Consider the following 16,763-nt stretch of genomic DNA (forward strand, 5'->3'; position numbering starts at 1 on the left):
CGTGAAGGACTGGAATCCTGCAGTGCCCGCAAGGTCCTCCTGCTCAAGAAAGTACATATACATGCCTGTCTGAAGTTTGCCAGTGAACATCTGAATGATTCAGAGGACAACTGGGTGAAAGTGTTGTGGTCAGATGAGACCAAAATGGAGCTCTTTGGCATCAACTCAACTCGCCGTGTTTGGAGGAGGAGGAATGCTGCCTATGACCCCAAGAACACCATCCCCACCGTCAAACATGGAAGTGGAAACATTATGCTTTGGGGGTGTTTTTCTGCTAAGGGGACAGGACAACATCACCGCATCAAAGGGACGATGGACGGGGCCATGTACCGTCAAATCTTGGGTGAGAACCTCCTTCCCTCAGCCAGGGCATTGAAAATGGGTCATGGATGGGTATTCCAGCATGACAATGACCCAAAACACATGGCCAAGGCAACAAAGGAGTGGCTCAAGAAGAAGCACATTAAGGTCCTGGAGTGGCCTAGCCAGTCTCCAGACCTTAATCCCATAGAAAATCTGTGGAGGGAGCTGAAGGTTTGAGTTGCCAAATGTCAGCCTCGAAACCTTAATGACTTGGAGAAGATCTGCAAAGAGGAGTGGGACAAAATCCCTCCTGAGATGTGTGCAAACCTGGTAGCCAACTACAAGAAACGTTTGACCTCTGTGATTGCCAACAAGGGTTTTGGCACCAAGTACTAAGTCATGTTTTGCAGAGGGGTCAAATACTTATTTCCCTCATTAAAATGCAAATAATTTTATAACATTTTTGACAAGCGTTTTTCTGGATTTTTTGTTGTTATTCTGTCGCTCACTGTTCAAATAAACATACCATTCAAATTATAGACTGATCATTTCTTTGTCAGTGGGCAAACGTACAAAATCAGCAGGGGATCAAATAATTTTTTCCCTCACTGTACAACTCCCCCCAAAATATTGTTATTCGTCTTCAAGTCTTTTCACACATTGCAGTGGATTGTAAACTCCCTTCAAAGCTGGAATGGGTTGTATCATGGTGTCATTTCTAAAGCATGCAGCGTGAGATTCTGGTCTCCTTTCTTGAATGATGTCCATATGTTATCACAACACTTAATCAAGCTGATTAAAGCAATTACAGTGTTGCTTTTTCTTCTCCAAAGTCTTCTCCAAAGAGTACACCAAATACGCCGAGGGACCCATAGGATAAATCTAACATCAGGAGATGCTGACAACAAATATCTGAAACCTCTTTGAAATCAGACCCATTTAAAATCACCCACAGCGGAGTGATCCTGTCGTTTAGAGTTCACATCTTTCTGGTTTCACATCTGTCTCAGACACCGGCGGAAGAGAGGGAAACAGCTGTTTGGGTGGAGTCAGGCCTGGGTTGCATCCCAAATGCTACCCTATTCCCTATATAGTGTGCTACTTTTGACCAGAGTCCTATGGGTTTGTTGTGCATTACATATGGAATAGGGTACCATTTGGGACGTCACCCTGGAGTTACCTGATGTGATGCTTTGTATTTCAAAATGAGCCGTGAAAGGAAGTCTGGTGAACATTGTGATTCCATCCACACTTAGATAAGAGAACAAACAAGCCTATAAAGGCGCCCAGGTAATTGGGTAGCGTTTAATATGCAGAAGAGATGGTGGAAACGGCTTCAGTACTGAGACATAATACCAATAGGTTGCCCAGATGGGAGGTGGAGTCTGGGATTGGCTGAGTGTCTATTTACTAAAGTAGCGTGTTTTTATAGACCTCTCTGAAGACAATAGCGTTGGGGCAATGCACTCTCTGGCCACTTTGTAAACGACAAGCTTTATCAGAATGTTTGTTTGTTTTTTAGTTAGTTAATTCAGTGTTTCTCTCTCTCTCTCCATGCAATCTACGGATACTCTGTGCACTTTGGCTGGAAAGTGTTGCAATTTTCAAAACAACTCAACTACAGACACGGCTAGCAGCTCAAAGCTGATGCTAGATAGATGGATTACTGCCCTTACTACTGGCAAATAGATTACATCAACTCTCACCTTGAACACTGCATATTTCAGATAACAAACCATTCATTTGAAAGCAACAGTGCCATTGGAAAGTAGAAGGTTTTTGCCCGTTTCTCCTCAGAAAACATTAAGGCAGGGTGTTGTAAACTAAGGTAGAGCACGTGGATGTCTGAGCTCCTTACCTCAATCTGCAGCAGGGCCTCTTCTCTCTGGCGAAGGGCCTCCACGTCTTCCTCACTGATCTCTGAGAGGAACGCTTGCTCCTGTCCATCCCCCTCAGAGCTCTCTGCTGCACCGCCAAACAGGGGACCCCCCTCCTCACACAGCTCTGCAAACGGAGTCTGGGGACTCTGTGCTCACACACACACACACACACACACACACACACACACACACACACACACACACACACACACACACACACACACACACACACACACACACACACACACACACACACACACACACACACACACACGAGAACATTACAATTAGATTTGTTTTGAGAATACCAATGTATATTGCTTCTGTCCTGCACCTCTTTCTCCCTGACTCCACTAAAGGTCTAGGCAGACAGTGTGATTCACAGCACAGGGCTAACCCCTGGCTGACTCATGGTCGTCTGTGCTTGCCATGATCTGAGTCACAGTACCTGAGCCAACAGGAGAGCAACTGGGGGGAAAACATCCTGTACTCCCGGAATATAATTTCACCTCAACACAACTAGAATGTTTCACACTTTAAATATATCACTCTAGGCAGCTGCCACCCCCTCTTCACACTGTTTACCCAAGTTCAATCAAAAAGGACTAGGACCCTTTTCTTCTCTGTGCAGACAGTTTACTGAGCTCGCTCTCCTTTCAGCACACTCAATGGAAACGTGGGAGTTGGCCACTGAAAGAGGCCCACATTGATCTGCTAATTTTGACCCCTAATTGCATATGTATGACATTGATAAAACCCTGAGGTGGCTTTTGTTTTTCCTGCCCACAGTGTGACTCATCCAATCATCCTGTCGTTCTTCTCTTACTGTGGGTAGCATCTTCAGTACGGAGGTGGGAGGGGCTAGAGGAGGGCCAGTGTCTTTGGTCTGCCCACTCAATGTGAACCACACAGCCTATCTGCTCTGTCTTCTATGCTGTTCATGCTTTTTGTTGTCAGTGAATTTGCACCATCTGCTACAGTTGTGTTACTGACATCCGAGGTATTGGTCTCTTGGCCGGGCTATACTAAATTATAGACCAACTGCTTTGTCCCTAAAACAGAAGAAATGTCATGATTTGTGAAGATATTATTCCCATTATTCGTGGTCTATTGAAGTTTCTTTCCCCACTGAAGGTAATCACTGTTACGTAACCTGTCCTTATATCTGGAGTCTGAGACGTTTTCCTCTTGAGCCAGCATAATGAAAAGACTTTGATGAAATTGATTCAGCAGAAAATAAGCCTTAATACATAAGCCTCTGGTGTCCTGGTGCTGTAGGGTTCAGGGGTGTGTAAGGAGAACGTTGATACTAGTGTCTTCAGTGGGGCTATATACCTGAGTTTGTGTATTCTCCAGCGGGTCATCTGAGTTAAGTATGATTTCAAACGAGAACTCTTTCAGGGAATGTTAGGGATAATGTGAAATATGTTTCAATAACATCAACATAAGTTACAGCTATTTACATTGATTTTCAGGCAGCGCTCTTCTTGACATGATCATACTGATATTATTCCAGGACATTACAGTGAAACCATGAGGTTTAAAAGGTTAAATAAAGATCAGGCAATGAAAGCCTAGCTACCAGCATGAAGAGCTAAATGAGACATTACTGTAAAGAATATCTGGCTGTTTTTACGGTAACTTACTGGCAGAGTTACCTGTAAGTTACTGTAAAAAAAGGTACTGTATGTACTTTACAGTAATGTACTGTTAAACATGTATTCAGAATTTACAGTAATATGCTGCACTTTTTTTACAGGAACTTACAGGTAACTGGATGCCAGCAAGATACATTGTACAGTGACACAGTGTCACGTACAACACAGTAACACTACACAGTGCATCATAAAGGATGTCTGAGTTTCTCATTAGCTTTATTGAGTGCTTTTGATAAGGATCATTGCAGTTTTCAGTGTTGTTATTGCCGGTGTGATGTATGAATAAATTCAATCATGATTTAATTGTATTGTGAAGAGGTAAAAAAAATCCCTCAGTCCCTCTTAGAACTCATAGAAATGTGACACCTTCAAAATGATTCACTGTTCATTCATCTCTGACTTACAACAAATGACTTTGGTGTATTGTTGTTTTAGTGGTCTCCTCTCCTGTCCCCAAAGGTGTTCTAAGAAGGCTATATATCTCATGTAATCATTTGTACTAGATGTCTCCACGGGAGACAAAATACTCCTTAGATTTGGGGAAAGAACGACGGGTTACACAGAAGAGAGAGAGAGAGAGGTCTCCAGACACAATGCTTTCTGGTGCATCAAAATGATACCTGTTATCTGACTTCAAGCCAGTTTTTATATGGTATAGCCCATGACTATATGTATAAATCATAATATAGACATACTAATTGTCAGGATTTTCCACTGTATGTGAGTGAGTCCGTCTATTTCTGTGATGTCTGATTGAATATAGATTGGATTATAATTTTTCCATCTCAGTAGTCTGAAAGTGATGGTTTCCAATGAAAGCGTAAAAAAGGTGGATGGATAGAATCGTCACACGGTATCAGAGTCCATCTCATCCGTTTTTTTAGCCTACAGTTATTTTTATCTAGTTCTTCCAGGCTAGACTGTCTGTGGCTCATATTCAATACCAAACTATCTGTTGTCTCCTCTTCTGATCTCTCTCTCCCTATCTTTCTCTCTCTTCCGCCTCTCTTCCTCAATGAAAAAAAGCAGGATCATCCCATCACAAATCTCTTATCATACCACCTCCTCCCCCGAAGGGATGGGAAGATCTGATTCTGTGTTGATGTAGCCGGGACAACTATGTCCTGCTGAAAGTACATATACCCCAGCTTAAACCCATAATGTGTCTCTCTCCCTTTTGAACTTTTCAACTGACATAAAAATTCAGATTATGTGTTGAACAACAGTGGCAGTACTGAAGGGACTTGGATGTATAGCAAATAAATTGTCTGGGAGTGGAGAGAAGAGAGGGAGAGAAAACAGAAAGAGAGAAGAGAAGAGCGGGAGGGAAAACAGAGAAGCGAAGAGAGGAGAGGAGACACTAGACAAAGCTTCAAAGAACCTCTCATGAGAAGGCAATCAAACAAGGAGAGCCAAGCTTATTATCTTTGTCTCTAATGAGCGTTGTCACCTTCACAATGGAACAAAGGCCAGTACAGACTGATACTCTGTGCATCAAACTCACCTGCTTCATTTCTGTCTGTGCCGGGGGTAGCAAGGCCCTTGAACGGTCTGCAATTTTCTGAAGAGACACAAGAAAAGAGAGAGCACAAGAGCATGAGAGAAGCATTTAGTTCATATTGTAAAACATACTGTATGTTACAGCCATGTTGCAAATCAGCTCTTTATTTTTCATGTCACAAGGTCACCATTCTCTATAGAACAACACCCCACTAAACAAAAGAGAAGACATGAGGCAATGCAAGGGAACCTTTTGCAGATCTCCATAGCGTTGAACCGACTCTGAGAGTTCTGTCTTAAGTCTAGTCAGGCGAAGACGATCTTGCTGTGAAAACAAGAAAAGAAGAACGAAGATTAGTGACAATTATCTTAATTTATGTCTCTGCTTCTGTGTATTTAATTAGATACAAAGTCTGGAAAAATAGATGAAAAAAAAAAAACGTTTTAACCCGTGTAGAGCCAGTGATGATGTCAGAGAGTTGTTTGATGAGCTGACTGGTGCTGGTGATGACTTTGTTGGTTTGCTGCTGTGTAGAATGTCTGGAATTGAAGAGAAAGAGAGCCAGAGAGAATGAAATAGAGAAAGAAAGAGTGGAAGAGAAAGCGAGTGAGATAAAGAGGGAGAGAGTGCAAGAGAGAGAAGACGAAAAGACAAAGACATATGCACATAGTCTTTAACTTCTAAGGTGGTATGAGTGAGGTTATTCTTGGGGTCGTGAACTCTGGAGGACGTGGCAGGACATGGCAGCTTTTAATCCCCTAGTGCTGGATTCTAGAACGGACAGTGTGCCTTCTGGGCTGGCCAGGGCGATGGGAACTCTGAGTTCAACCAATTAAGTGAATCAATATTAATGACAGAGCAGAGGTAGGGACAGGTCCTGTACAGTGGCACAATGAGGGACCCAGGGCGTTCTTTCTCTGCCAGGGGAAGAACAAAGATGAGCCACCCAGGCTTTCACCATCAAAAGACACAGCAGCTTACAAACTACAGTGCTGCCCAGTGGTGGGAGGATGGAGGTGCACTCATTATGGCTATAGCTTTCAGCTATATGGGTATGGATTTTTATGTTGAACGAATGAACCCCCAATTATTGTCTATAAACACATTTATTATCAAATAGTGGCATACGTGTGGATGGCGATTCAATCGATAAGTATCATTTTAGACAATTCAACTTACAGTCTGTTCATTTGGCCAAACAGTACATGGTGAAGACAACACAAAAAGATAGATGCCTTCAGTAAGTTTACTGATTTCAGACACTATTGTGATTATGGAAATCATATTCAAATCTCTGATAGACAATAGTCACATTTGCATGCACAAAAACATTTTCTTGCACTAATATCAATACTGACTGCCTGTAGCTTTTCACATTTATTTTCAACGTCTCCTCCCACACACTCATTTACTTAAGCATCTCTGGGTTGTTCCATGAGAGTAGTGCCTTTTGCGTCCCTTTGATATTATAAGTCAAAATTGTGCACCAATATGGATTTTAAAAATGCAATAAATCTCTTCTAGGAAGATTGCAAAACACTTAATAAAAATACAATTCTCCAAGTTTTCACCATGATAGTAAAGCCCTAGTTACTGACATTTCTGAAGATTATTATTTATTTCATGTGATTAGTGATTTCATTTAGTCTGTCCCTCATTTTAAGGTCAACCCTGTTACGTGAACTGAACTCTCGTTTTAATATAGTGAAGCTATTCCTTTTAAATGTAGATTTTAAAAAAAGAAACAATAAACACATCATAGACTAAAACCATGTGAGCTTGTTCGACTCTTTTGGCCATTTTCTGGTGTTTTATGGTGGAAAACTGAGAATAACACATCATCCCTGTTACCCATAGATAGGCAGGCTAGAAATGTTTTAGCAATTACCTTTTTTTTGTGAAACTTGCATTAAATTGTCACTCCCTGTGGCACACAACCAGCTTCCGTTCTCCCTGTCAAGAGGAGATTCATGGCTGATTTAAGATTTAATCATCAACCCTGTTATGGTCAACCCTGTTACAGTCAACCCTGTTACGGTCAACCCTGTTACTTTATTTGGCACTGAATCGGCACTTACTATAGTAATTTCTTAATTGTACCTCTTGTTTTTTTATGAAGTTGGAAATGTGCTCTTTATCTCAGTGGAGCAGTAATGTTTCTGGATGAGGTTTTGTTTGTTGTTTTTAAGTTTAGGTGAGGGCTGAGGCTAGTAATATTGTGTTGAGGCAACCTGGTGGATGAAACTGAACTGGTTGAAATTAAACTGTGTCTGTGAGCTCTTATGACCTTAGAAATCTGGTTGGATAATACTATTCAAGACTGTGTTGATAATCTTAAGCATAGCTAAATAAGCAGTCTGTCTCAACAGAACCCTGCTTGCCCAGAGGCAGCCATTACACATGCGGGACATCAGGACAGCACCTCCTCTCTCTCACACATACCATCCTTCAGACAACTGGTCGCAGGTCTCCCTGTGCGCTCTCTCTCTCTCTCTCTCTCTCTCTTCACTCTCCATCCCTCTCTCACTGTCTCTCTCTCTCTACGCTCCACCTCTCTCCCACTCTTTCTTTGTCTCTCCGTCTCTCTCTCACTGGGGTTGATCAGCCACAAAGGAATACAAAGCAGAGCACAAAGGAGAAAGTCATCGGAGGTGACTGATTGCAATTCACATTATATTTTTACATACTTTTCTGCTGCTGAGTCCCTACTCTTGAGATCATTGTGGGGGCGCAAGTGACTAACAGATCTCAATAGCTTTGTAATGTGATACGTCAGAAGAGTGTAAGAGGGTCCTCTAGAGTGGGCGATGTGAACCGAGAGAGTTTGGCACAACATACTGCTCGGTACAGTGGCATAAACCTACACAGATGATCCATAGAAACTAACTCTCTAGAACAGGTGCAAAATGACTCATAGATGATCCACAGGAATTCATTAAAACAGGTCATAATGGATTCTTATGTTTAGTACATGAAGCATTGGAAGATGTTGATGATAATGTTGATAAGTGTTGTGTTCTATGCACACATTTGAGATGGTTTTTGTTGCATGGTTTTAAGTTAAAACCATTGAAGTACAGGTTATCCCAATCAATGTCATACAGTGAATACACTGTAGGCCTGAAGACAACATAATTAGGATATTCACCTCCTGTGTATTAGGTTAACTAATTTCATGCCTGCAGATCCAAAGGCACAGTCCTTCTCCACATAGATCAGTCAAGTTGTTCCTGTTGTGACGTGATGGTGCATGAACTAGCCGGGAGTTTACCGTAATCCTCTGGATGTCTGAGAAGTCTTTGACTGAACCGTTAAACGATGACACATCAGCCAGAGGTTTAGCCATCTTATTAATCCCTTTGGTTCCTGTGTGTGTGTGTGTGTGTGTGTGTGTGTGTGTGTGTGTGTGTGTGTGTGTGTGTGTGTGTGTGCGCGCGTGCGCATATGTTTCCTTTACCTACCTAAGATACAACAGAAGGTCACAGTCAAGCTTATTAGTGACAGTATGCAGATGGATTTAAATACAAGCACTTAGAGCACACTTATGATCCAGCATGGTGAACCAACTCCAACGTTCAGCTGCATCAGGGTCATATGATTGACTAGATATTTTTCCTGGATATTACAAGTACCTCATCCAGCCCATAGCTGCGGACTCTAATTAACCCAGGATAGAGTATCTACTCCGCCCACCCATTTAACAGCAGCTTTTACATGTGTTCTAGTACAACCGGTCTTGCATGAATGGGGGAAGTAAAGCAGTAATCAACTCCTGCACAACATTATGAATGGCTGTTTTCATGAGTGGTTTGAATGTATCACTGGCAGATACAGTATGACCTTGCTGAGGCAATGCAGAGTGACAGAGATACAGCACGATTAGTCAGACACCAAAAACACAGAGGTCATACTTTCTCTGGCTTTAGGGGCCATACTTGTAGCTCAACTTATTTCTCCCCTCAGAAGCTAGCGTGACTGTACTTTTGCTTGGCCTTCAACCTCGAGATCTCTCTCTCTCTCACTCTTTCTCTCTCTCTCTCTGAAAAAAATAGAATGTCTATTTTCCCACTGTTTTCCACTAGGTTGGCTTGGTTCTTCCCACAGTGGCCAGAGAATTACAGTGACATGGCCCTGGTTCTGAGTTCACTAATACACTGAGGACTGTCTGTCTGTCTATTTTTCCCCTTCATTTCCTCTCTCCAGATTTAGATCAATATTTGAGGACTAGGGTGGGGAGGTATGGAGAAGGTCTCGCTAGCAGTATTTATCCCTGGGTCTCTACAGGGAGCACCAGGACAGAATGTACTGTACATCAGACCTGGGTTCAAATAATATTCAGAATCCTACCTTTAGTGTTTGATTTAGGCCAGCGTTTCCCAAACTTGGTCCTGGGGACCACAAGGGGTGCATGTTTAGTTTTTTGCCCTAACACTCCACAGCTGATTCAAATAATCAAAGCTTGATTATGAGGTCATTATTTGAATCAGCTGTGTAGTGCTAGCGCAAAAAACTAAATGTGCACCCCTTGGGGTCCCCAGGACCAAGTTTTGGAAACACTGCTTTAGACTGTCTGGAGAACTACATGGGCAGAGTTTGCGATTATTTCATTGTTTCCATTGCGCCACATAAACTCAGTCAAGCCCTGATAAAGTATCTGAAATGAATGAAAATAGTACTTGATCCCAGTTCTGCTGTACTGTGCAGTATGTTGTGTCCAAGCTATGCTAGAGGGGACCAGGGGAGCACCAGGCTCGGAGGCTAAGCCCAGACTGCACAGACAGCACCAGACACTAAATCAATGTTCTTATTGCCGATCTCCACAACATGGTCTAGGGAGATTTGATGAATTTAGACAGTATTTGTTCAAGGCCTCTCACGCAAGCATGTATGCACATACCACAGCAGTTTAATATAGTTTCTTCTTCATCCCTTCTTCAAGCATTGTCTATCGCTCTCTCTCTCTCTATATATATATATATCACCTCATGTGATTTCATTAAATTAATTGTTCCATAGTGCTGTCTTTAAAAAACTAAATAGAGTATGGTCATATTGACTCAATTAAACCCATGTAGCATGGTAGAAAACAAATTACTTTAGTGGAAAAAATTATTATGTTTCTAAATATTAGCACAGGGCTAATTTAGCGTATGGTCTTCACAGTAAAGGTTTCTTTCATCAACAAATGGAAGCATATTTGACATGTTTGTTTTATCAATAATATATTTTACAGTTCATTCATTTTGTGGATTTTGTAATAGATGTGAATTTAGCAGAATATTTGTTGATGGTAAAAAGGCAGTATAGTATGGTAGTACTGTGCAGTTATGTGTTGAGGTTGTTTATAGGAACATCAGTGTGTCTGATGTGATAATATTTAATATCCCATCAAAAATGTCATCATATCATTTTACAGCACCATGAAACAACATAGGGGTTATTTGCTAAAAGGTTCAAAGTTAACTCCATGATAAATGTGGATCTGTCTCTGCAAGATGAAAGCCCAGTAATTGACGTAACGTTTCCTACAGTATCCTCCGTCTATAGCTCCAGTGTCTGTACTTTAATGTACTGTACTGTGTGAGGGCTCTGCTGTGGGGAGCCCGTGGCAGAAGTTATGCCTTATGGCTGGTTGAGGAGAGGCTCTTTGAGGCCCTCTGTGGCAGTTGGCCTTCTGTCTGTCTGTCAGAGCAGAGTATGTTGCCTCCTCTGTTCTCTTCTCTTTCCTCTCTCATCTCCTCCCTCTCTCCTCTCCTTCATCTTGCCTCTCCTCCTTCTTCTCCCTCTCTTCTCCCTCTCCGCTCCTCTTTCTCCTCTCCTCTAAACAGTGTCCTCGTCCTCTGGTGGGTTACGGACAAGTCGCCACAGAATGCCTAATGCACTAACAAAGACAATGACACTCAGAGGGTGGGAGCGATTAATCCACTTAGACTTTTGCTGTGTGCATTTCCACGATTACAAGGACGGGTCCAATTCTATTAACTGTGAGATTGTGGTTGTAGCAGGGAGTAGAGAGGTAGACCGTGGGTGCAGATGGTCGATTAACATTCTTAACCAGAGGCAGGGCGTTTGCGTGTACTGTTAAATATGCCCACCATTACAAAAGTAGATGAAGACAATCTCCTCTCGTGAAAATTACTACAGTTACGGTAGTCGCTGGAAGTGGCAGTGAGTAGCCGTGAGTATGCGACATCCACTCAGCATGAAAATAATCCCAATCTTACTGCACCATTCAACCATTAAACTGTACCATTCAACCATTCAACTGCACCATTCAACCATTCAACTGTACCATTCAAACATTCAACAGTACCAGACGAGCTAAATCACTTCTATGCACGCTTCGAGGCAAGCAATACTGAGACATGCATGAGAGCATCAGCTGTTCCTGATGATTGTGTGATCATGCTCTCCGTAGCCGACGTGAGTAAGACCTTTAAACATGTCAAAATACACAAGGCTGTGGGGCCAGATGGATTACCAGGATGTGTGCTCAGGGCATGTGCTGACCAACTGGCAGGTGTCTTCATTGACATTTTCAACATGTCCCTGATTGAGTCTGTAATACCAACATGTTTCAAGCAGACCACCATAGTCCCTGTGCCCAGGAACACAAAGGCAACTTGCCTAAATGACTACAGACCGGTAGCACTCACATCCGTAGCCATGAAGTGCTTTGAAAGGTTGGTAATGGCTCACATCAACACCATTATCCCAGAAACCCTAGACCCACTCCAATTTGCATACCGCCCAAAAAGATCCACAGATGATGCAATCTCTATTGCACTCCACACTGCCCTTTCCCACCTGGACAAAAGGAACACTTATGTGAGAATGCTATTCATTGACTACAGCTCAGCGTTCAACACCATAGTACGCTCAAAGCTCATCACTAAGCTAAGGATCCTGGGACTAAACACCTCCCTCTGCAACTGGATCCTGCACTTCCTGATGGGCCGCCCCCAGGTGGTGAGGGTAGGTAGCAACACATCTGCCACGCTGATCCTCAACACTGGAGCTCCACAGGGGTGCGTGCTCAGTCACCTCCTGTACTCCCTGTTCACCCACGACTGCGTGGACAGGCACGACTCCAACACCATCATTAAGTTTGCAGACGACACAACAGTGGTAGGCCTGATCAACGACAACAATGAGACAGCCTATAGGGATGAGGTCAGAGACCTCGCCGGGTGGTGCCAGAATAACAACCTATCCCTCAACATAACCAAGACTAATGAGATAATTGTGGACTACAGGAAAAGGAGGACCGAGCACACCCCCATTCTCATCGACGGGGCTGTAGTGGAGCAGGTTGAGAGCTTCAAGTTCCTTGGTGTCCACATCACCAACAAACTAGGATGGTCCAAACACCAAGACAGTCAAAGCCTATTTCCCCTTAGGAAACTCAAAAAATTTGGCATGGGTCATAAGATCCTCAAAAGGTTCTACAGCTGCAACATCGTATCCTGACTGGTTGCATCACTGCCTGGTACGGCAATTGCTTGGCCTCTGACCGCAAGGCACTACAAAGGGTAGTGTGTATGGCCCAGTACATCACTGGGGGTAAGCTGCCTGCCATCCAGGACCTCTACACCAGGCGGTGTGACCCCAGCCACCCCAGTCATAGACTGTTCTCTCTACTACCACATGGTAAGCGGTTCCGGAGTGCCAATTCTAGGACAAAAAGGCTTCTCAGCAGTTTTTACCCCCAAGCCATAATACTCCTGAACAGGTAATCAGATGGCTACCCCCCCCCCCAACCCCTCTTTTTAAGCTGCTGCTACTCTCTGTTTATAATATATGCAAAGTCACTTTAACTATACATTCATGTACATACTACCTCAATTGGGCCGACCAACCAGTGCTCCCGCACATTGGCTAACCGGGCTATCTGCATTGTGTCAAGCCACCCACCAACTGCCAACCCCTCTTTTACGCTACTGCTACTCTCTGTTCATCATATATGCATAGTCACTTTAACCATATCTACATGTACATACTACCTCAATCAGACTGACTAACCAGTGTCTGTATGTAGCCTTGCTACTTTTATAGCCTCGCTACTGTATATAGCCTGTCTTTTTACTGTTGTTTTTATTTCTTTACTTACTTATTGTTCACCTAACACCTTTGTTGCACTATTGGTTAGAGCCTGTAAGTAAGAATATCATTGTAAGGTCTACACCTGTTGTATTCAATGCACGTGACAAATAAACTTTGATTTGATTTGACCATTCAACTGTACCATTCAAACATTAAACTGTACCATTCAACCATTAAACTGTAGCATTCAACCATTCAACTGTAGCATTCAACCATTCAACTGTAGCATTCAACCATTCAACTGTACCATTCAACCATTCAATTGTACCATTCAACCATTCAATTGTACCATTCAACCATTCAATTGTACCATTCAACTATTCATTTATACCATTCAACTGTAACATTCAAATTTCATTCTGTACCATTCAACCATTCAACTGTACCATTCAACCATTCAACTGTACCATTCAACCATTCAACTGTACCATTCAACCATTCAACTGTACCATTCAACCATTCAACTGTACCATTCAACTGTACCATTCAACTTTTCAACTGTAGCATTCAACCATTCCACTGTAGCATTCAACCATTCAACTGTACCATTCAACTATCCTTTCAAGACACTAGAATGCATACAATACTGTAGCTGTTGACAGCTGACACAGAGGGGTCAAATCACATGGAAACCCATTTTCTTTCTAGTAATTCAGAGCAATTCAGAACATCCTGCACCAATATTAAAGAAAGCAACAGAAAGCAAAGAAACACACACACACACACACACACACACACACACAGTCAGACAGTGTAGGTTTCCAAGGTGATCATAAAAACTTGTTCATAGAATAGCCTTTATGCACATCCCATGATCGAACGTTCTAAAAACACTTCCTATCGGTGTGGCAATTTCCGGTCAGTCTAGTTGTGATCGACGATATAACGTTACTACCACTATGTCGCAGTTTTTTACTAGCTAAAAATAATTGTTATTCATGTCTTCTACACAGTATATAACAAAGATACATTGACAGGGCAGATCACCGTGAGAGCTGCCTGTCACAGGTCCATGAGGAAGAGTGAAAAGCCGCACAGCATGAGAGTAGGGAAAGGTTATAGATAGCTACTAGGGACCTTGTTAAACATCTCCTGTGAGACACTGTCATCATGGTCAAAATGTGTTCGAGACAGTGTCAACGTTTAATCTTATCAGTAGATAGATTTTAATGTTGGGTCCCAATTCCAATTTAGAATTGCCCACTTAACAGGTTATTTGGTAAAGATCTGTTGATGCAGTGTTTGGTAATTGTGTTACTGAGACACAATCTATTCCTGTATGGTTAAATGAGCCCCTAGTTAACCTGTCTGGGCTAGGGGGCAGTATTGAGAATTTTGGAAAAAATATGTTCCCATTTTTAACTGCCTCCTACACCAACTCAGAAGCTAGAATATGCATATTATTGTTCAGGTTTGGATAGAAAACACTCTGAATTTTCTAAAACTGTTTGAATGGTGTCTGTGAGTATAACAGAACTCCTATGGCAGGCAAAAACCTGACAAGGTTTCAAGCAGGAAGTACCCTGTCTGACAAGGAGTCGTGCGTCTTGCATCTTTTTATTGAAAAGTAAGGATCTTAGCTGTAACGTGACAATTCCCAGGGCTCCAATAGGCTCTCAGAACCCGCGAAAAACCTGAAGGTTTACGAGGGAGCCTCAGGCTGAAACACATTATCACCTTTTGTAAGTGGCTGCTCCGAGGACCTTTGAATGAGGCGTGTGCACGAGTCGCTTCTGAGGAGAAATTTTATTCGGCTGTTTAGGCTCAATGCATACTCCCGGTCGGAATATTATCACTAATCTATGAGTTAAATGGCATAAAAATTGGTTTTAAACAGCGGTTGACATGCTTCGAAGTACGGTAATGGAATATTTAGACATTTTTGACACGCCAATGCGCCATGCGCGGGACCGTGAAGAAGCATTCTAGAACTCACGAACAAAACGTCGCTGTTTGGATATAACGATGGATTATTTGGGACCAAACCAACATTTGTTATTGAAGTAGAAGTCCTGGCAGTGTATTCTGATGAAGAACAAGCAAGGTAAGAACATTTTTCTTATAGGAAATGTGATTTTGGTGGAGGCTGACCTGGGTGGGTATCTAAATAGCTAGCCCTGTAATGCCGGGCTATGTACTTAGATTATTGCAAAATGTGCTTCATCCGAAAAGCTATTTTAAAATCGGACATATCGAGTGCATAGAGGAGTAATGTATCTATAATTCTTAAAATAATTGTTATGCTTTTTGTGAACGTTTATCGTGAGTAATTTAGCAAACTGTTAGTAAATTCAACGGAAGTTTGCGGGGGTTATGCTTTTTCTGAACGTCACATGCTAATGCAAAAAGCTGTTTTTTGATATAAATATGAACTTGATTGAACAGACATGCATGTATTGTATAACACAATGTCCTAGGTGTGTCATCTGATGAAGATCATCAAAGGTTAGTGCTGCATTTAGCTGTGGTTTGGGTTTATGTGACATGATATGCTAGCTTGAAAAATGGCTGTCTGATTTTTTCTGGCTGGGCACTCTGCTGACATAATCTAATGTTTTGCTTTCGTTGTAAAGCCTTTTTGAAATCGGACAGTGGGGTTAGATTAACGAGATTCTTGTCTTTAAATAGCTGTAAAATAGTCATATGTTTGAGAAATTGAAGTAATAGTATTTCTAACGATTCAAAAATCGCGCCACTGGAATTTCAGTAGCTGTTACGTAGGTGGGACGAAATCGTCCCACATACCTCAGAGAGGTTAAGAAGACTAGACACTACTATGTTTATTGTTATTTATGGGCCACATCATTCTTGTTTCTCACTTCAGTCTTTCATCACACTTATCTTCACAGATGGTGTTAAAGCACTCCATACCAGTGATAGTGATCCAAAGCCACTGCTCCTGTGTTGCAGGAAGTGCTCTGTGTATGCAGACCATGGAGATGAAGAAGGGGCTAGCCATGGAGCCAGTGGCTGTACAGGAGTACTGCACACTGAAGAATGTTAACTTCTTTCCGTGTGGCTTTGTAGTGCACCCAGATGCTCCGTGGTTAGGATCCTCTCCAGATGGAATCATATTTGATCCCAGTGTAAGACCACACTTTGGACTCTTAGAGGTCAAGTGCCCAAATGTACCAAGTTATGTTGACTGCCCTTACCTGAAGATACAGAATAGAGAGCTGAAGTTGAAGAGATCTCATGCTTACTACTGGCAGGTGCAAGGTCAAATCCATCTCACAGGTTGTAGCTGGTGTGACTTTGTCATCTGTGCACAGGAGGACATCCTAGTTGAAAGGATATATACAGATCTACAGGTTTCAA

At 42.3% G+C, this 16,763-nt stretch overlaps 1 protein-coding gene across 5 annotated transcripts in view; it reads right to left on the minus strand.

The window, feature by feature from the left end:
• Window positions 1-16,763, minus strand: part of LOC115181910 (t-SNARE domain-containing protein 1) — a 167,445-nt gene that overhangs the window by 73,437 nt on the left and 77,245 nt on the right. For all 5 annotated transcript variants that reach the window (XM_029743617.1, XM_029743624.1, XM_029743604.1 and 2 more), the window contains 4 exons: window positions 5,791-5,881; window positions 5,592-5,666; window positions 5,346-5,402; window positions 2,162-2,329 (listed from right to left, as the gene is read on the minus strand). In XM_029743617.1, coding sequence (XP_029599477.1) covers window positions 2,162-2,329; window positions 5,346-5,402; window positions 5,592-5,666; window positions 5,791-5,881 — 391 coding nt within the window. The remainder of the gene's footprint in view (window positions 1-2,161; window positions 2,330-5,345; window positions 5,403-5,591; window positions 5,667-5,790; window positions 5,882-16,763) is intronic.

The sequence above is a fragment of the Salmo trutta genome, chromosome 3 (genome assembly GCF_901001165.1).
Source record: "Salmo trutta chromosome 3, fSalTru1.1, whole genome shotgun sequence".
In the NCBI taxonomy this organism is placed as follows: domain Eukaryota; kingdom Metazoa; phylum Chordata; class Actinopteri; order Salmoniformes; family Salmonidae; genus Salmo; species Salmo trutta.